At 45.5% G+C, this 22046-nt stretch overlaps 1 protein-coding gene across 1 annotated transcript; it reads right to left on the bottom strand.

The window, feature by feature from the left end:
- Positions 1–11549: 11549 nt before the first annotated feature.
- On the bottom strand, positions 11550–21699 carry bmp4 (bone morphogenetic protein 4). The gene is made up of 4 exons (XM_079752021.1): positions 21402–21699; positions 16999–17121; positions 16130–16494; positions 11550–13298 (listed from the first exon to the last, which is right to left on the bottom strand). The coding sequence occupies exons 3-4, from the start codon at positions 16485–16487 to the stop codon at positions 12394–12396; spliced, it is 1263 nt and encodes a 420-aa protein (XP_079608147.1). The 5' UTR covers positions 16488–16494; positions 16999–17121; positions 21402–21699; the 3' UTR covers positions 11550–12393.
- Between the last annotated feature and the right edge of the window lie 347 nt (positions 21700–22046).

Genomic DNA, 22046 nt, shown 5'->3' with positions numbered 1-22046 from the left:
TACTCCCTCGTTTCGTCTCCGTGCCAACGCACCTGCACTCAGTGGGGGTGTGTGTGTGTGTTGATTTTGGAGGAATGAAAGACATACAGACACACTTTCAGCACGCCTGTTTTAATGATGGATCATTCAGCTTTCTCATTTGTTAAGTGTGTAAGCAGCATGCTATGCTGGAAGCTGTGTGTTCCAGTGTGAGACGATGCATATTGGCGGTGTGTGCAGGCTTTTGTGTTTGTAGTCTATAGTAGTTTATACATTTTTCATTTTTACAATTTTCCCCGAAATCATTGCAAGATATAAAGAGAGAGAGAGAGAGATCAGAACCAGAGAAAGGTAGAGGAAAAATAAATCTCAGCTCAAAAGAAAAAAAACACACACACACAAACACACATACACACACGCACTCACACACGCAAGCAGACAGACATAATCACAAGCTCAAACCCACACGTGCACTTATAACGAGCCCCACACGAAGCCTCCCTTCCCTGGCTTCTTCTCACCAAAGCCTTCACAAAACACAGCAAATTTAATTAAAAGCAACCATGTAATTTATATATTTTTGCCCTAAAATACGCAGACTATTTTCCTTATAGGTGGTGACTGAGGCAGACAGAAGCAACTTGCATACAGACCCAGCGACCACATCACACACACACAGAACTGCACATGATAAGTCGCACACACACACACACACACACACACACACACACACACACACACACAGTAAGTCAAACATACAGACACAAGAACGCACATGGTAAGACACACACACACACACACACACACACACACACACACACACACACACACACACACACACACACACACACACACACACACACACACACACAGATCTCCATCCCACTAGCATTGAAATATTTCTGTTATTTTTTGTGGTCTGAGATTTCTTTTTTTTTCTGTAAGTACCATCAGGAACATTCAGGTTGCTTTCACTGTGGACTCGGGAATGTTAGAACGGGCAATTTTTTTCGTGCTCAACATGTTTGCCTGGTGGAAGGCCGTGGTAATAAAGCGCCCAGCCAGCTGTCAGCCCAGCTGTACTGTTTGGTCCACTAACACACACCTTGTGTTTATGTCCGAGGATCTCTGTTCCCTCATAGCTTCTCCTGTACTCTCTCTTTTCTCAGCAACACGTAGCCTCTCTTACCCTTGTATGGTATAGGAACATACCACTTTACTACCCCCCGACCCGTCTCTGGCTCCAGGAGTGAACCGTATTTAGTTTGATGAAACTCAAACACGGCCAACTCAAGCACTTGTCCGATGAGAAACACCAAAAACCTGTCAGACTGTTGAGGGATTCAGTCAAAACGGTGAGCTGTGGCTGACGTCTCAGAGCGGGTCGAGGTCTGGATACTCTCTCTCCCTCCTTCTCTCTCTCTCTTTCTCTCTCTCTTTCTCTCTCTCTCTCTCCCTCCCTCTCCAGCTCTCATTCTTCCATCTCTCTCTCTCTCCCTCCCTCTCCAGTTCTCATTCTTCCACCTCTCTCTCTCTCCATCCCACTCCAGCTTTCTCTCTCTCTTTCTCTCATCTCTCCTACAACATTGCTTACATCTGCACTCTTTTCTGTGGCTTTTCTCTCTCTTCATTCCCTTCCTCTCATTTTAACTCTTCAACGATAGTATTTTTTGATACTAATGAACACTCAAACTCATGTTGTGTACGTGTAAAAAAAAGAAAGAAAGTATTTTAAGTTCATACTTGATATCTTGATAATAATTGATATCGGGCACATTTCATGTAGCGATGATTATTGTGACATAATTATTGTGATAATACATAATACATCTCACAATGATATGGTACATTAACAGTACTGTACTGTTTAAATCCCTCCCCTGGTACCTGGGTACTGATAGCATCCTGTGTCGGATGCAGTACCCTAATGCTCAACAGACCACCCTCTTCCTTAGTGACTGCCTCTGCTCCAAGCCTTTCCTGGCACGGCTGTGGCCGTCAGTCCTACAGCAGGGCAAAACACACACACACACACACACACACACACACAGACACACACACACACACACACACACACACACACACACACACACACACACACACACAAACCTAAAGCCTGTGCACAATACTCATGCACACACAGGTGCCGGGTAGATGGCTGGTTGTATTGGACAAACCTCTTCGCTTTGGCCTCAAACGCAACAGTTGGATACCGGGGAACAGTCTGGAGTTAATAAGGGAAGGTGTTCTCTGCCCCTTACTCCCTTCCTCCGCTGGTTAAGAGCAAGCATCAAACGTAAACCCAGGCAAGAAGAGCGTGTTCCTTTTACTTCTCTTTCATCAAAATCCTTTGACTCACTCCTGCACCCAACCATTATAATTTTGCCTCTACCGTCGCCGCTGCCACTGTTTCAACCTCAAGCTTGTTTTCGTGTCAATGCCATGCCAGATCCTGGATGTTTCTCATTATGATACTTTCTCAATGTCATATTGTCATCTTTTTTGTTATAACAATTTCCCAAGCTGGTAGAGGGGCGGCATGAGCCTCCTCAACGGGGGCCTACTCTGTAACCAAGGTAACAGGTCTGTTTGGATTTTGGCATGACTGTTCCCAAGCTATTTTTAATAGTGGCTAAAGTGTTTAATTAAAATTGTATGCTTTTTCTCACACTTTTCAATCTTCCAGCTTCACACCAAGAGGACTCACTCCCTCGCTGACAAATCTGTTTGTTTTTTTAAGTTGTTCAACCAGAATAACTGAATCTTGTGGAAGCCAGCACTATATCAATTTATAAAAAATCCTTCCAAGCATGATTAGACCATAACATTTACCAAATAATTTGTTTATCTCTCAGCCAAACCTTCACCCCTATCCCAACTTCCCGCAAAATATGAGGGGAATACACTTTTAATTACTTTCCACAGATGCAAACACAGCGATCATTCTGTGCTATTGTGATTAAGAGGCCACCTGTGTTGCGCCACTGGCACAATGTCATCATCACCTACTTCTGGCTGGGTAGCCTACGTGAAGGCCTGTCCTGTGGCCTAACAACAAAGCTTTGGTCGCCAATTTGGAGGAACCGGACAGAAATAAGCTTGATTTTGAAACTATCCAACTGAAATAATTGGACTCCCTTCAGGCCTCCCTGAAATGCCACTGTGTCAAAACACACAGCCTTCAGCAGACCATCCACAATCCACCCGCCATACATGAAACGCATTGGGACATATATGAGGACGGAACAATACTGCTAATAACTTAAAAGTATTGAACTAGCAGATTGAAAATCAGACTACATCACCTACAGAAGCATGTCAGGGTTAGACTTATTGGCTCTCTGCACAGTCTAATTAGGCTGTGTTCACACCTGGCAATAACATGCATCTTGGGTGATCCGATCACCTGTGGACAGCTCTAAGTGGTGTGAAGTCAGTTCACGCCTGGCAGTAGAATACGTCACCACATATGTCTCGAGTGAACACTTGTGACATTAAACAATAAGCCCAACATAAAAGCACATTTAGTTATTTTATTAAAATATATATTTTTTGGGGTTAGGGTTAGTAACCCAAGTTTATTGTTCCTACACCTTGGCAGATTGTATCTGTGGCCAGTTGGAAGCAACGTTAACTCTTGGAGAGGGATACGCTAGGATCAAAAATCTTTTCATTAAGATGTTGTCAACATTAAAACGCGGTGATGGGCTTTTCTACACACAGCATCCACATGAAGCTCAAAGATCAGCTTTTCATCATTTACAGTATCAAGATATTTGTACTTTTATCTACAGGAGAGATAACCAAAGGATTCTTTCTAGCATCTATTGTCATCTCTATAGTTTTGAACCCATTGATTACTACTGAAAATGAACATCTGATATAACTCCATTACCATCACCCACTGCAACTTTTCAGTTAAGAAATCCATCAGCCAACATATGAGGCCATGGCCAATGTTGTCGATGCTCACTAAAATTCTGTTCAAATGAGAGGCATGATACAATTAAAATGTACCAATATATTCACCGATACGCCAGTGGCTGGAACAAAGCAGACATAGTGTGGAATTACCTCAACTGCAAGCTGGACGTTAATAAGAGCATTGCTCTGTGACTAGCGCTGAAACATGCTTGTGCACACGCCAACGAATTTGGCCCCTGCGACTTTTGACACTAATGCTGTTATTCGTTTCTCTGCTGCGTTCCACTCGGCCTCCACACTCCTTGCTCGCTCGGTCCAGGTGCTTCAACAAGCGCCAGAAAAGGGCCCCACTCTCTGTCTGAAATGTACAAGTCTGTTGCTTTTGGCTGATGGTTTATACAACATCTTTAAAGGCCGCTCTCCTCTATCTTACTAAGGGGTAAAGTGCTGGGTGGCCTGGCTTCTCTCCCACTGAGACATATGGCTCTGTTGCCGACCATAGACGCAGTACCAGCATATCTATGCACAAATGGAGACGTGACATGCACACACACAGACACACATGCCACTAACAATGCAGCCTGTGTAGTCACGACCTGCCACCAGGGGGTGTAGACAATAAGCCCCCATGGTTGTGATTTGGGTCTTGTGTAAATGAATGGAAGCGCTGTAGATGAGCTCAGAGATGTTGTCACATCCTTCAGTGAGTCAGGACATCCATGAGCCATGGGAGATAGGATACATTACGTATGTGGTGACACACTGATTTTTCGAAGAAATATGTGTTTATAAGCATCCTCTGCCTAGTCTTTTAGATGTCCATCAATCTCTGTGTCAAATGTATTCTCTGTTTTCCTCCCCCTCCCTTTCTCTCTCTCTCTCAAACTCTATTTCTCTCTCCCTCTCTGTGTCTCATTCACAATTTTTTTCTCTTATTTTGTCCCTCTCATCTCACACACACATACACCATTACAGTACTGGGAAAACAGAGACATTTCCTACAACTTTTGTTTTCATTCATTTAATTTATACCACTAGTTAACATGAACACCATGCGATGCAAAACATTCAAATTATGATAACTTTATTTCTCTCGGAGGGAAATTGTTTAATGTATTGATTTTATAGAAAAAGAATAATAAGAAGAAAAGAAACTGAAACACACTCATTAGAAGAGTCAAATCTAACAAGTAAGTGAGGAAAATTCTACAGATATACCTTTCAATGGATATCTGTTTTTACCCCGTAAGCAAATATGACACACTGTCAAGAGAAGACTTTATCTTAAACTAACGTACATTTGCATTTAAATCTTTATGTATGTATAAACATTTACTGTTTACACACAGAACACCCAATCAGACACCAAATCGCTCACACACGCATTGATTCACAGGCAGATGTGGCATCTGTACATTTGTGTTTACAAGGACAGCGTTAGTTGCACAAGATGCAGCTGCCTTTAGCTAGAAACACAGCAGCACACTTCTAGGAGGTCTCTCCACCACGAGATGCAGATAACCTCTGTTGCTCTCATTAGCTTAGAGCAGAAACAGACCTCCGCTTTACATGACCATGCATGCACACACACAAACACACACACACGCACGCACGCACGCACGCACGCACGCACGCACGCACGCACGCACGCACGCACACACACACACACACACACACACACACATAAATGCAGTCATACTGACACACACACACACACACACAGGCACAGACACAATGTACTTGCAAAATAACCCTCATGTGCTATGACACACACACATACCCACACACCCAAACGCACACACACACACACACACACACACACACACACACACACACACACACACAGACAGGGCTCAGACATGCGCACACCGATGCTATCCCACCCCCAGCGTCCCTAACTGTGGCTGACACTTCAAAGGGCCGTCCGTCCACAGAGGGAAGTCAGGAGGGGTCTGGGGAATCACACGAGACAAAGGAAGCGATTAAGAGATAAGGATCAGTCTGAGATATGACATTTCATCCCGGCCAGATCCGGTAGACACACTCCATTCAGGGGAGCGATAGTATGGCAGCGGAAGGAAGGGAGGGAGGGAGGGAGGGAGGGAGGGAGGGAGGGAGGCTGGGGGGGGGGGGGTTGAGTAGAGGGGGAGGTAGGTGGTGTTCATCTTCTTCTTCTTCTTTTACTCCTTCTGTGCTCGTGTGTGTGTGTGTGTGTGTCTGTATGTGTGTGTGTATGTTAGTGTGTGCATGTGTTAGGGTGTGTTTGTGTGTTGATGTGTGAGTGTGTGTGTCTGTGTGTGTGTGTGTGTGTGTGTGTGTGTGCGCGCATGTGTGTGTGTGTGTGTGTGTACATGTGCAAACAGACCTCTGCTCCAGTCAACTCAAAATGGACCACTTGAGTCCCATCCACTCCCCACCTCTCCGGTACCATCCCTACCCTCTCCTCCACATTAATGTGGGACAACAAGATAGGCCGACGGGTAGGTGCGACTCTCCAGCCTCTACCTACAAGCACATAACAACCATCCACATCACCCCCACCTTTTCCCCACAGTTGCTATTTTGTGGTGGACTTGTTTTCGTTTTATTTTTTCCCTCTTCCATATATAGTCCAACGTCCCAAAGAAAATACCCTGTGTCTTAAACTGTGTTAGGCACAACACAAAAGAAGGGTGGAGGAAAAAAAAAGAGAAAGAACTGCCCTCATTGTGGGCCTAATTGCCTCGGGGTCGCGTTTCATCTCTGGTTTCACGCTGGTTGCTTTCAAGCCCGGCCGTGGGCAAACCTGAGGCCCGATCCACCTGCCTCTCGGGGAGACGTACAAAAGGCCCCTCACAGAGGGAGTCTGTGGGCACGTAAACACACGGACACAACCCCACACCAACCCGCCCTGGGCGACCGACTGCTGGCCCGCTGAAATAATACTACTAACACTAATAAATGGGATTTACATTTGGGATTTGCGCTTTTCTATGACTCAAAGTCGCCTTACACTGAGGGGCGGTGGTGGTCAAAACAAACAACAGACATACAGTACTGACACACGGGTGGAAGGGGTGGGGTAGGGGCTGAGAGAAGGCAGTTGAGAAAAGGTGGGTTCGGGATGCCCCCCTGAATGGAGGTGAGCCTGTCCACGCGCACCACCACCAGTCATTGCGGTACAACTGCTCCGACTACTGCAAGAACTACTGCTACTTATGTGGTGAGGGAACAATGACCTTCTTACAGATCGCCAACACACACCCGCACCCCTAGTGTCACACCCCAATGCATCAACAATGGAGAAGGAAAAAGAAAAGCTAAAATTCATAACCTCAAACCGCAGCTGTTGAAATGTGTAGCTCTCTCGTACCTCACGGACGGTCCCTTAATATAAATAGTGACGTAGACAGAGATAAATAGAAAAATAAGCCGCTTTTGGCAAACGCTGTCAACAAATAACTTCATAACAAAGGAGGGGCTCTCTTCAAACAGAGCCGGCGGTCAGGCTGTAATAAGTTACAGTCTTAAGGGGGTGGGGAGGGAAACATTGCTGCTCCTGGGAGCACTAATGAGAAGATGAAGGTAAACAAGGGATTCCAGTAAGCGATCGGAGGGCAGCCGGGCAGCCTGCACACCTGTTACTGACGGGACTAAGGGTGGAGGAGGCCTGGAGTAGGGAGAGAGAGGGAGGTGGCGGTGGTGGAGGTGGTGGTGGTGGGGGGCTATTCTCTAAGTACAGGCCAGAGGCGCATAGGAGGGGGCGGGTGGTTGAGCGGCCATCTTTTCATTATGCGTATCTAATGAAAGTGCACAGGGCCCGTGGAAGAAAGGCCTACTGCAGGGACACCCTGCCCTGCCCAAAATTACACCGCCGACTCGCCCAACAAAAGAAGCATTCCGTCCACACAGCGACACCAGCACTTGACACTCAATGTTTTTTTTTTAGGGGGTGGGGGGGTTTCAAGCCCACAGGTTGTTGATCTCCTACAAGTGGAAATTTCCACTGCCTTTTCTCCCAGCTGGGGTCAGAAGGAGAAAGAGCGGGAGGACTTTTCAGGGGGTTCAAGAACAAAGTGTATGCTAGCCCCCCCAACCTCCCCCCCTCTTCTTCCTCCTGCTACCCCGCTAAACCCCATTCCACCTTCCAGCAAACGTGCACATCCGCTCCCACACACACACACACACACACAGACACACACACACACACACACACACACACACACACACACACACACACACACACACACACACACACACACACGCACACATACTCGCAGCTCTCTGGGCCTGTATGCTTTGTTTGGGAACAGTTGTCAAGATGGAAATATCTGGTCTTTCTAATCAATCATGCAACAATTAACATTATTACACGTGTGTGTGCGCACACACACACACACACACACACACACACACACTTATAAACAAACACACACATACACAGATTATTGTTTTTTCTAACACTGACAGGGAGACAGGGGGTGTTAACAGAACCACGAGGTGCACGCACTCACACTCATACTCACACACTACCCGTCAAAGAATGTAAAACGGTTCGCTGCGTGAGATACAATTTCCCAGAGGAAGAAATAACTAAAGCCCTGTCACACAACTGTCAAAAATGTTTGAATGTTTTACTTTAAAGTCTCCTGGGGAGCGACATCCATGTTTAGTTCTGTCCTCGGAACCGCCAGAGTCACCGGGCTTTTCCATGACCAAAGTGACCCCACACTGGCCTTCATGACAGTTTTCAACCGTTCTCCCGACGGTCTGTCGACCACTGATCCCTCTGCCTCCTAGTAACCTCCCATATGGAGCATTGCAGGGGGGTGTCCTGTGCACTTTTTTCTATGGGTGTGGGAGCGTTTATATGTGTCAAAATCGTTTGGTTTTTGATGTGTTTGTTTTGGAGGGTAAATATACATGTGGTTCTCCCCCCCACTGCATGAAGAGAGAGATAGAGGTGCATTTGGGTACTCTTGGCCATCTCTTGGCCATCATTGCAGAGGTGTGTGATTGTGTGGATGCATGTGCGGTTGTGCGAGAAGGGAGATGAGTCAAACCGGGTGTCACAAGATAATTAAGAATTGTCCTTTCAACCCACACACAGCCACAGTTTCAGGTGCGTGTGTTTTTACTTTAAATGATCATATACAGAGAAATGAAAAGTGTGTGTGTGCATGCTTGAAGCCTGATTGTAAAGAATGAGACCAGAGACAAACCTTAAGATGCTATGATGATATCAACTATGAGCCTCTGTGATTGGCCCATACACAGAGACCATTTTACCCTAAGATATATACTTGTTTGGTGTTGTGAAAACGTGGAACCGTTTTGGCAATTTTTGACATTTGGGCCGACTTTGTATCCACATGGAGTGAGAACGACTGAAAAAAACGACAGCCAGAGACGCAAAATATAGTTAGCAACCCGCCGCTAAAGATACTTAGCAGCTCACAGCAAAATATATATAGAAAGTGATAAGCATTAAAAAACAATTAGGGGAAAACTATCATCGCCGCGTGTCAGATCCTATACCACTTACAGAGTGAGGTCTTGACCGAGTCGCCTCGGGTCGTGACGGCTGCACCAGAGGTCCCAATGAGAGTCTTTTGGTGGAGGAGTAGCAATTCTTTAGTTTCAGAGGTATGGGTCTGCACATCTACCCAAACAAGGCCATGTTAGCCCTGATCATCTCGCGGCGGGGCTGCAGGGAAGGTTTATTAACTATAAACACTTTTACGGCGGGGCGTCCAAATAAAAGGGCTTTTTGAAGAGTTCACTTGGTCAATTAGGCGGGCCGTGTCAATGAAGGCCCCTGCATAATGACTCACCTGTAATTGCGTGAGAAGGGCCACTTACCCAGAGACCGAGTGGCACATCACATAGGAATGACAAAGCCTCCCTGCTCCCATTTGTTAAGTACTCATGCTGTAATGGCCCCCCACCCCTCACCCCCCCATTCCCACTCCAAACACACCCTTTGTCTGCGTGTGTATGTGTGCGTTTGTTAACGTATGTGAACTCACATGAAGCTACACGGTACACATATACACATGTGCATAAACCCACACTGTTGCATGCACAACATATACATGGATGTGTATACTCACACAAACATACACACACACACAAACAAACACACACACACACACACACACACACACACACACACACACACACACACACACACACACACACACACACACACACACACACGCCCACACATGAATTAAGACACACACACACACAAAGGATTAACGTTCAAACTCAAAAGCACAAGAGCATACATGTTAGTTAGAGTCCACATTGTGGCCGATGGCTCTCCTACTACTCTAAAGAGGGTGCCGTTTGGGGGGCATTAGGCAGGTCACCCGGCTCCCCATCCCGTCAGACGTAAACGTTGCAAAGTGCTCAGTGCAGAGTGGTGGCGGTAAACCAAATGGCCGGCTCGCTGGGTGTGCTGGGATTACACAACATTCCTCTGCGGGCCTTTTAATAAACATGTGGCCTCTCTTTGCAGTGGGCTAGGTGGGATAATGAAACGGCAGACAATTAACATAACTTGCTGATTGTATCTCTGCTGCGGGCGGGAAGAGCTGTTGAAATGTGTGTAATTGCACTGTCAGGACACTGCTGTAAAGACACACACACACACACACACCTAAAATACACACTTACACATGCATTTTTTTCTCTCTCAAGTGTTTTGTTTTTGTATGCATGAACTGAATATCTAAGTGAGTGCATACTTGGCAAACATGTTTTCTCATTCAACATTGATGTTTGACATAATTACATTATGAACTTGTCTATTGTGTTAAGCAAAACATTAATTTAAAAAAAACGTTTAATTCTGAAAGATGTGATAATAAAATGTGGGGGCTTGGACAGCCCTGCCATTAGGAACACACACACACATGCCTTCAGTCCATCAGCCCAACACCAGTGCACAGCGAAACAATGCAAAGCCGGCCTCCCTCGACAGTTCAAAGAGAGCCGGCCCCCTTTCCAAACGTTATCATATAATTTGGGCCAGCCGTCGGATTGTAAATAAGTGATGTAGAAGCCCATTGTGTGCTGGGGGCACAGGTTGGAGACAGCCGTCTTTGCCCTGCCGCCATTAGACGCTGGAGACAAAGGAAGGAGCCAGAGCGTCTAACCTTTGATTCTTCAGAGGGCCCAGTCGCCTTGTGTCGGGGCCAGGGACACATCGGCCACAAGCACGGCCCCCAATGTGAAGGGACGGCGGGAACAATGGGATCACTCCCCGAAACGTCTCCCGCAATCAGCCCGGAGAGGCGGGCCAGACTACGGTTGGGTTAGTGAGTGTTTGCCCACCACATGTTAAGTCTAATTGAGATAAAAGTGAAATTACGGAAAACAATAAAGGCCAAGCCAGAGGAGTTTGGGCCCCCCAAGGACAGTGGTCTGGTACTTTCTTGTAAGCTACCTAACTCTCTCTCTCTCTCTCTCTCGCTCTCTCTCTCTCTCGCTCGCTCTCTCGCTCTCTCTCGCTCGCTCTCTCTCTCATGATTCATAATGTCCCCTCAGCACCACTTAAGTTTGGAATGATTTTTTTTATATATAATGTGTGCGTTTCCAAGGAATTCCTCCCTTCCATGTTTTGGTATGACAGGTGTAAATCATCGCTTGGGAAATGCCAGATAATTAAACAAAAGTTATTTTATTTGGGAAAGACAGAGAAGATTTCTCTGTTTTTTTTCTTTTTGCCAAAAACACATTTAGATTGCCAGCAGGCAAATTTCAATATCAGCCAAGATGAGTTTCAATCCAATTGCATATTAAAAAAAAGTTCATTTTTACAAACCTTGCTAATTTACTAGTTTTTACAGATCTTTCACAAGTATATAAACTGGATTTTTAAAGGGCCTACCTAAAATAAATCATTGAGTTAAGATCTATGCAAAGAGGTCAATTAAAATCAACATACATGTCTGAATATTTAAACTGATGTATATTTTTTTAACAGTTTTGTGACAATTTAACGCAGTGCTCTAATTAATGTCATATGGTGCATCTTGTGATATGCACAAATGTATTATCGGAAAGCCAAACACGTTGTTGTTTTTTTTCATGAAATTGAATATAATAGGAAAGCAATAAATATGACCAGTAAATAGAATTTACTTTAAACTTTTTTTTTTTTTTACTATTTTCTCATTAAAAAACGCATACAATCTAATATACATTATGAAAAGTTGTACAGCTTTTTAATTAGGTTTAAAATATGGACTCATTTTTATTTTTTTATATGTAGATATAAATATATATATTTTGTCAAAATATATGATCATATTGTCAAGAAAAACAAAGAAATTAGACAAACAATACATCTCAACATAAACGTTATAAATTAGTGTCCAAGTGAACATTTCTGGAAGTTGGGCGGGGCTTGTGAAAGAAAGTCCTTTTTTTTTTTTACTTTTCTCTTTTTTTGCGTCGCGGTTGCACGCCGGGTCCAAGTCCAGGGGCCGGTTCGCCCGCACCTCAGCGGCAGCCACAGCCCTCCACCACCATTTCCTGGTAGTTTTTTAGCACCACCTTGTCGTGTTCGTCCAGGTAGAGCATGGAGATGGCGCTGAGCTCCGTGGGAACGCAGCACGCCTTGGGAATGTTGGTGTTCACCGAGTTCACCAGCGTCTGCACGATGGCGTGGTTGGTGGAGTTCAGGTGGTCCGCCAAGGGGAAGGGGCACTCACCGTGGCAGTAATACGCCTGGTAGCCCGGCGGTGCCACTATCCAGTCGTTCCAGCCCACGTCGCTAAAGTCCACGTACAGCGCGTGGCGCCGGCAGTTGCGGTTGCGCTTGCGGCCCCGCGGCTTGGGGCTCCGCTTGGCCCGTCGGGTCAGCGGGTGGCCCTTGCCGTCGTGGCCGAAGGTGACCAGCAAAGGGCGGAGCTGTTCCCAGTCCTCGCCCGCCCCCTGATGCAGCGAGCGGCTGACGCGCACGTGTTTGTCCTGGTGACGCGGCGTGGCGTTGAGGTGCAGCACCTCCACCGCCAGCCCGTGGTTGGGCAGGCGCTCCAGCGTCCACCGCAGGACGGCGGGGCTGACGTCGAAGCTCTCCCAGCGGGAGGCGTTGTGGTGGACCACCCTGGTGTCCAGGAGCCGGGTGATCAGCTGCCCCGAGCCGCCACCGGGGCCCCCCGCCGGCGGCGGCGGCGGCGGCTTCAGCACCTCGTACACGTTGATCCTGTGGAGCCCCTCCTCCCGGCCGGAGAGGGCGCCGCCCGCCGCCTCGTCGATCTGGTGGCGGTAGAGCCGCAGCTCGGCCGACGACAGCAGCTCGTCCTCGGGGATGCTGCTGAGGTTGAACAGGAAGCGCAGGGGAGGGGCTTCCCGGTGGCGCGGCCGCTTCTCCGTCACTTTCTCCGTCACCTTCTCCATGTGTTCTGGAGGGGCACAAGCACATGGGGACCGTTCAGGATTTGCGCTTAAATAAATCACTGCGATTATATTCTCGGGCTGTCATCATTTATGCCCAGACATTGTTTTAAAGTAATTATTGTTGAGCCCCTTGTCACAATTTAGGGGGAAGGAAGGTTTTACCAGTAATACATTTCTCCTTTAATTCCAAAATAGATCCTCGTCACCACATTTGCACCCCTGGTTGAGTCATAATGTTTCATAACATTCCTTCATCAGAACAGAACAATGTAAGCATTGGGCCTTTAAGGGAAGAAGCGCAAACAAACGTGCACATATACGTTTATACAGCATATATATATACTGTATATATATATACGCGTATGCAAGTGTTGTGCTGTGCTTCTGTCCATCTATAAGCATCTGTCCACCACAGAGCGTTTCTGCAAGCCCTCTGCTGAAACATGCATCATAGGCAGAGTGGTGATTAACGTACCACAGCTACAGTATAAACACAGTGGAGATTTCTGGCAAGATCACCATTGTTGGAGAAAGGAATGTTGTGTCTACTATTTTCCTGCTCCAACCTCCCCCCCCCCGCCCCCCCGTGTTATTTCACACCCAGGCCTTAATCTCGCCCAGGTGGTTTTCATTATTAAAACCTGCTGTGTTTTTGATTGGCTTTGCAGTTTGTTCACTTAAGACATTTATCATTTTCGTCGTGTATAATGGTTAGATTCAGAGGATACACGGGAGTCGTGTTTCTCTGAAACTTGATAAAGCCAAGATGAAAAATACGTCAAATTAAATGTGTATGAATGTACGAAAATGGTCAGATAAACACTATCAAAACGAATGTATTCATCCTAAATGGTAGTGCTTACTCTTCATTAACTGCGTTATTGCAGAGTTTAGATCTATTCGGTTTTGCATAGGTTGTCCAGTCGCTACTTGAACGGGTCTATCGTCACACAATAGCTCTCACACTGTAGATGAAAAGGAGTTCTCCCTCCCGCTCACAAGGCCCTAAAGCATGTGATTAAAGACCCTTTCACTCATAGTTCCCGGTGAATCACTGGGATAACCTTTCAGGCACCGCTAGTAGTTTTCACTATTCACACATGTAGCTACGTTCAGGAACATTTCGGTCTTGCCGCCTTCGACAGATGCAATTACGATTGGCTAGTCGAAGAGAAGGCCCAGCAGATGGCGGTAATGCAACACTTATGGATGCCAGCCTCCATAAAACTTGAGGAGTTCCGTTTTTTCGGAATCTCTCTAGTTTCCAGACGTTCCTAAAAAAGGAGCTTGTTTGTTAACCATAATAAGCTGTATTGATATTGTCATCGAATCACCCGAAAAGCTTTTCTGTATTAAGATAAACACACAATTCCCCGAATCAGATACGTCCTCAGCGGAGTCTTGGGATTTGTTTGCTTGATCTACGCGAAAGCGTCTTACGTCAGAAGGTCGTTACCCTTTACGTGCTGCTCTTGGCAATGGAAAAGCCGTAATGGCAGTGACCCGGAAAAGTAGGTCCGGAGCAGGCAAATTGCTGGAGCAGATTTCTCAAAATATACCAATCCCTGTTCCGATCAACACTTCAACCAATTCAGGAAATCTTCCGGAACTTTGCAGGAAAAAACTGCATTTGTGAAATGAGATTTACATAGGGGATCTGAGGGTAAACAGAGGAATATTCCTGTAGAGCGTAGCACAAACCAAAAAGTACACACGAGGTCAGGCCAATGTGCACGTGCGCACAGAAACACGTGCGCGCACACACAAAGACACATAATTGCATTATGAGAAACTGAGCCTCTTTATACTACATTCTTTCTTCTTGAAAGGTTCATGTTGGTGTTTTGGTGTGAGTATGAGTGTGTGCTGTAGGTTTTCTATGCATGTTAGTGTGTGTCATACTGTGTTGGTGTGTGCTACTGCGTGTTGGACTGTGAAGATGTTTCTAGTATTCTTTCGGTTTGTTGTAGTGTCTGTTGGTATGTTCCGGACTATATTGGCATGTGAGTTGATTTGCGTTTGTGTATAGTCAGCCTACTGGTGTATCTTGCCATCTTGTGTTGCCGTGCGTTAGTGTATGTTGTTGTGGGCGCTATAGTGTGTGCTGGAGTATGTTAGTGTGTGTTGAAGTGTGTTAGCTCAAATAGCTAGACAGGGCCTATTAAGGCTGACTCATGCTGGTCGGTCCAGCCTCCCTCCTCCTGTTGAGGGTGGATGCGCTGTGCCGACTTCTCACTACCCTGCCCTGATCATTTCCTGCTGGGCCTTTCCATCGCCCAGCCAGCTGTCACACTGCTACGTTGCAAGCCAGCACCTTTGAATGTTTACCATTCAAAGCACTGCACCGCACTGCCAACTGTTAATCGAACCTGGACAGGAAGATTGGGGCCTAATCGAAGCCCTCGCCTCTCTCGTTTAAAGGGTTTTGAGTGGCCCATCAAGACAAAGAAACTTTTCTTTTATTTTCTTCTTCGCCCACTGCTGCGTTCGGAGCACCCACATTGTTAGCCAATGGGAGATTTTATTTGGAAGTGTAGCATTTAAGATAATTGCATGTGGTGGACCACCATTCTAAAAGAGCCCGCCGTATAAACTGGGCGGCATGAGAGGGTAGGCGCTAAAAAGCTTACTTCGGGCTAACGCAACATCTTATTTAAGGTCCTGTACTGCTAGATGGGGCAGACGTGTTGACTTTGATTGAGCAATATGAAGAAATTGCTTTCCTCTTCGGCACTGAACCTAACACTCTTTTGCCAAATGACAAGATTCCCTTTTTTTCCAGCAAATACACAAATATGAGGTGGCCTATTTTTTGCCTTGCCTCCTCTGCACGTACCTTCATGGTGGAAGCCCCTCACAGTGTTGGCCCGGCTGGCCGACCTCTCGGGGTACTCGAAGGCAATGTCCGGCGCGCCTGCGTCCTCGGCCTCGCCCGACTGCAGCCGGTAGAGGTCCAGCAGGTAGCGGGGGATAGTGGCCGAGCGGCTGGGCCGTGGCCTCTTCTGGAGGCCAAACATGTGCAGCAGAGTGGCCTCAAAGTCCCGCAGCAGTTCATGGCTCTGGGCGGCCGAACGACCCTGCAGGTCCGGCACTTTCTTCTTCCCTTCTTCAGGTATCAGACTAGCATGGTTGCTCTCTCCCAGCAGGACTTGGCATATTAAAATGACCATCAGCATTCGATTACCAGGAATCATGATGTCTCTGAGAAGAAAAATAAAAAAGATACAAACACTATAATAAAAAAAATGTGGTACAGCATGAATAGGGTAAAGAATCACCCAGTTTAAGGGAGTTCACTAATTAGCTGTTATATAGTCCGGTATTTCTTGTTTACAGTAGTTGACCCCCCCCCCCCCCCCCCCCAACCCCTGTCGATCTGATAGGACCGTTCGCTCCTTATCTTTGCACATCCTCCATGACATCTGCCTGTTTAAAGAAACTGCATTTTGAATGGAATCCGACCCCCCCGACCTCCTCCTCCAACAGCCTCCTCGCCCTCCTCCCGCACTATGATTACACTAATAGGACAAGCAGCCCTCCCGAGGTAATAGGCAAATTCTTAACCAAACGAAGAGCTGGAGAGTACTCTGAGCCAACACGCCGCGGGACCAGCCACACAAAGTTGACAACGCAGAGGACGCATCCGATACTCAAACGGACGGGTCACATGCTGCAAATTGAAGTGGCGTGGAGTCACTTACTTACCGACAGAAAGTAAAGCATGGGGAAACAGTCCATGTTTGTGGGGAGAAGGAAAGGGCCTCGATCTTCCAGGAAATTCTACGTGGAGTTGGGAGCCAGCAGCAGGCCGTTTGAATGACCCTGTTCCTGAGGAAAAACATGAAGGAGAGGTTTTAGACTTAAAAGACACGGAAGAGGCGGTAGACACACATACTGTTATTGTATGTTATGCTGTTTTTCCCAGAGAAAGGGCAAATTAAAGTTCAGTATCACTCTTTTTACAAAAGAGTAAGAGTGAGTGAGAGAACGAGAATGGCAAATGTCTTCGTAAGGCTTCGTATTTTTTCTCCAGGAGGTAAATACGATTTATATTTACGATTTATAATTTATATTTACAAAAATCAGAGGTATGTATCCCAAACACCTGAGATTGACCCGGGGCACTTTCAAAACAAAACAGGAAGTTACAGATATATACAGTTTATTTAAGGAGCCAATGCTATGTTACACGACTATTAAACTGCTGCTGGTTTCGGTTTATGGCTTTCTCCTTGGAGCAAGTCAGTATCAGTTGGGCTATACGTTCGTTCAAAAACAGCTTATGGAATAATAGATTCAGTTGTTTTGACGTCCACATAAAACATAACCTGTGACTATTATATTACTTGCTGCCACACACTTATAGGCATATATCAATGAGGGCTACTACCGAAAGAATTCAACTCAAATGTCTCGAAAAAAAAGGATTTATAAAGGAAAAGTGAATAAGCAGTGCAAAGAGGTATATAAGTCAGATGTGTTATTTATGCTTTACTATCAGCCTTGACAAAACAGATGGTTAGGGTTAAGACATGAAAAGGCCAGAATCTAAACTGAATTTAAAACAAAATTGTTGGTTTAAAAGCTATCCCTAGAATTGACCACTGTTGGGTTCAGATATGGATTCTTATACAGGTCCTCCTCCTAACAAGCCAGTCTCACCGCCAATGTCACCTTACACAGTGTGTATCATGCTGAGAATCGGTTGAACGAAAACCAAAAACACCGGGACAAAAAACGGCAGTTGACACCCTAGCTTTCACAAGCAACAACAAACAACTTAGGTCTGGGTGATCTCAAACTGCACAATCCACATCATTGACGCTGAGTAATAAAGTTAAATACATTTTAATGGCCCTGGGAAAGCCAGCTCACTAGAAATCCAGTTGGTTTCCAAGCAGTGATCCAGAGCGACGCGAGTGCTTCCGTCATCGCTTTGGACCCTGCGCGTTTGGAGGTGGACCAAGCATTACAGCAGCTAAGATGCACATCAACAAGAATGCTTCAAGTGTAATACAGTTTCATGGCCCGGGGTTAATGTTAGGGTGTGTACGTGTGTGTTTCTGTGTGTGTGTGTGTGTGTGTGTGTGTGTGTGTGTGTGTGTGTGTGTGTGTGTGTGTGTTGGCTTTTTTGTGTTCGTATCTGTGTGATCATCTGTGTTCCAGCATTGGCTCTATGTGTACATGCAATCAAGGATTCTTATTCTCTTCTCTTTTTTATTTTGCTTACACCATTAGAGTTTGACCTCTGGACGACCTCTGACTTTCAATTCCAAAAGTGTGTGTTTTGATGACCGTGATGCAAGCATACACAGACTCACTCATCATGGGGGGATTTCCTGAACCGACGGCTTAACCTGTATGGGTTCTTGAAACTGGATGTATTCAAGTGAGTGTATGAGTGTCTTCGCTTCCTCCCTTGCAGGTGAAAAGAGCGGTGGCATTGAGGGGACAGTTCAGAACACGATCGCCTCCATTACCCATGGGGTGGTGGCGGTGAATGGAGGCTGCAGGCTTGTGTATGTGCATGCGTGTGTATTTGTGTAGCAGTATGCATGGACGTAGGTACGGGTGTGTGTGTGTGTGTGTGTGTGTGTGTGTGTGTGTGTGTGTGTGTGTGTGTGTGTGTGTGTGTGTGTGTGTGTGTGTGTGTGTGTGTGCGTGTTTGTGTGTGTGTGTGTGTGTGTGTATCTAAGACAACAAACGATCATTGTACAGGGAGAGCCTCTGTCTTTATTATAAAGATTCATAACTCAAAGAGACTGTGGCCGTACAGTAATCCTATTCTACCTGTAACCAGTGACTGACATGCATGCCTCAGGAACAGGACTCTTGTGTGTCTATAACGACGGACTAAGTCCTGGAAGTCATTTGAGGGCAATTAACTAAGATCGACTTCAATTGGTGGAACTTAAATGGGTATTTTAAAAAATACATATATTTCATACTTTATACATATATTTTTTTGTTACGCTCCAGACTTTTGTTTTAGATTAGAATACATATTTTGCAATACATGCAGATCTGTGTGCAATTAGGCTCAGGCAATCTGCCCATAGTCCAATTCGGAATCTAACCTCTTTTCCTCTTTGACCACAGATAGATTGATCAGATATGGTTCTTTAATCGTATTTCCTGAATATTGTACATATATTGTGGCGGGAAGAAAGGGGGAGCCCGCTAATCGAGGTTCATCAATTAAGAATCTCTATACTTAATTGTATTGGTCGACTTAAGAATCTCTATTCTTAATTGTACACGATTAACTGTCGGCCCATGTTACCAGAATATCTACATATTTGACTAACAGGAACGGAGAAGAAGCGTATAACATTTAACAAACTGCAAACTTCCTCCATTTACTGTTGTTGATTTGTGTTTATTTCGTGAGTTTAAGCAACTGAAATGTACCTACGACAAACTCAAAAAGGTAAAAAAAAATATATATATATTACAATGATATGAATAACAATTACCATTTTGCAAATATTTGTAGCCTAACGGTCAGTATATTTCCATGAAAAGTAAGATAAGTTCTGAGCGTGTTTACATTGCTGGGTAATTGATTGTCTCTTGTTTTTTTCTTTTTTTAAAGCGCCTCTGGATATGTAAGATGTGAAAGATAGGGCCTATCATTAAAGGTTGAGCCTATGTTTAAAGATATATGTTGAGTTGGCTATAGGCTTCAACTAAACCATTCAGCGGTCGGAGCAGTCGCGGTCCATCAGATCACTCGATCTCAGTATGGCCTAATCTATCGAGGTTGTTATCCCCTTTTGCTATGAAAGCTATGCGTCCTTACTAAATGCACCACGACACGAGGATTGAGCTAACGTTTACAAAAACAGACCGTCGTATTAACTGATTCTATGTAGGCCTTAAACACCTACACGGGACTACCGGTTAAGTGAAACATGTGTAAGAGCTGCAGACACCAGGCCTTGTCATGTATCTACAACAGTCTCTCTGAAACAGATCGTTGTTCAGAGAGAGAGAGAGAGGGAACAAAATATATGTTGCGTTAGAACAATTTATAGCACAGAACGGAAGAGTTTCCCTGGTTACACATAAAGGGACCGTGGAAACGTTTCGCCCCCCACCCCCCTCTCCTCCCTGCCAATACGCGCACAGGCCTCCGTCTAATCGATACAAGACCTCGGTCTCTAAATAGAAGAATAGTTGTTAGTGTAAATGAACACGTTTTGGCAAGTAGATGATATAGCTAGGCTTACATAACCGAAATAAGGCAGACGTAATTGTTTTGTTTTCAACCCTTATTAGTCTATGTATATAATACATAAGTATAGACAATTGAACGGGTTATGCCAAAGCAATATACAACAGAGAAAAAAAGCACAGGGCCTAAGTGATTTAAGTTGTTTAAACTAAAACTATAGGCTCAACATTTGGGCTCCCTACATCGGATAGGCCCGCATGAGTAAGCTGTAGGCATATCCAATGTTTATTTATGGAAGACAACATGCAATTACTGAAAAATTACTGAAAACTTATTTTTTCTAGTATAAACCTTCCTAAGAAATACCACATCATGTCCCCCCTTGCACAACACGCGTACCGCGGGGAACACTTTAAGTAGATACAGGTGTCCCGCGTTGCGAAAATAGCACTTCTTTTCAAACTTCCAAAAAGTGACCAAAACTGTGCAAACAAATACACGAACTCTGTAATAGCTCAGAGAGAGAGAAAACCCAGCGATTTGGCTGTAATGTTCTTGTTTAAAAAATGACCTCATTACGTTGTTCTGTCACTGCTGAACATTCCCTGGCAGGAACAACACTTCTAGAGTCTATAACCTATTATGCTCACCGAGCCGACATAGCGTTTGGAGTTCACTTCTGAGCATATGTCATAAAGCATGAATATGAGTAGATGAGTAGCTTTTTCACTTCATATCTTATAACAAGTTCTGTAAACCAGGCGACAGACGCAACGCTTAAGGAGATCAAGCTGAAGACGGCCGGTCTTTGACCGACATGAAATCCGCAATCATTAAACACCAGAGATAACTGACACAACTGAAACAGGTAATCTATAACAGCAGGGACTACAGATTCAAGGTTGCTTTTCAATACACGATCGCCACTTACCATCAGTAGAGGTACAGGTATCCTCGGTGTGGGGGGGAAACAAAATGAATAAGACAAAAAGATGGTGCGTGATCCGTCCGCGCAATGGCAGTCCAGGTGCAGCGAGCCCTACAGAGACCGACAACAAATCATGTTGCTCTTTAATCCCTTCACGACTCTTCTTTAAAAAAGACCAAGAGGCGAGACCGTGACCCAGAGACGCTAGGGGCGGTGTGTGTGTGCGGACCCTTCACGGTGGCGGCGGGCTTTGCTATCTCCACCGGTTCTGCGAAGGAGCGAAACAGCGCGCGGACAAGGCGGACTCTCCAAACTGATCGAGCATCTATAACTTCTTGCAGTTTTTATGTGGCCGCCCCAATTTACCCTCCCTCCCCGTCTTCCCCTCCGGCCCACACCTCCCCCTACCCACCTCTCTCCCCCTTCAACGTCTCCAACACCTTGGATAACCCCCACGCTTCTGATGCGTTTGGATTTGCCCCTATTTTACGCATGCGTCTCCAGATTAAAAAATATCCCTGGAAATCGCCTGCAATGAAATTCTTAATTCGGTTGGTCTTTTTTTGTGAAATGTATAGTGTTGTCTAGTTGGGCGCGCACAGGTCCTCCAGGTCGTGTTTATTTCGTCACGCACTGTCACACGAGTGT

The sequence above is a fragment of the Pollachius pollachius genome (assembly GCF_949987615.1).
Source record: "Pollachius pollachius genome assembly, chromosome: 15".
Taxonomy (NCBI): domain Eukaryota; kingdom Metazoa; phylum Chordata; class Actinopteri; order Gadiformes; family Gadidae; genus Pollachius; species Pollachius pollachius.
Note: the sequence above shows the minus strand (reverse complement) of the source record. Positions and strands in the feature narration are given on the sequence as shown.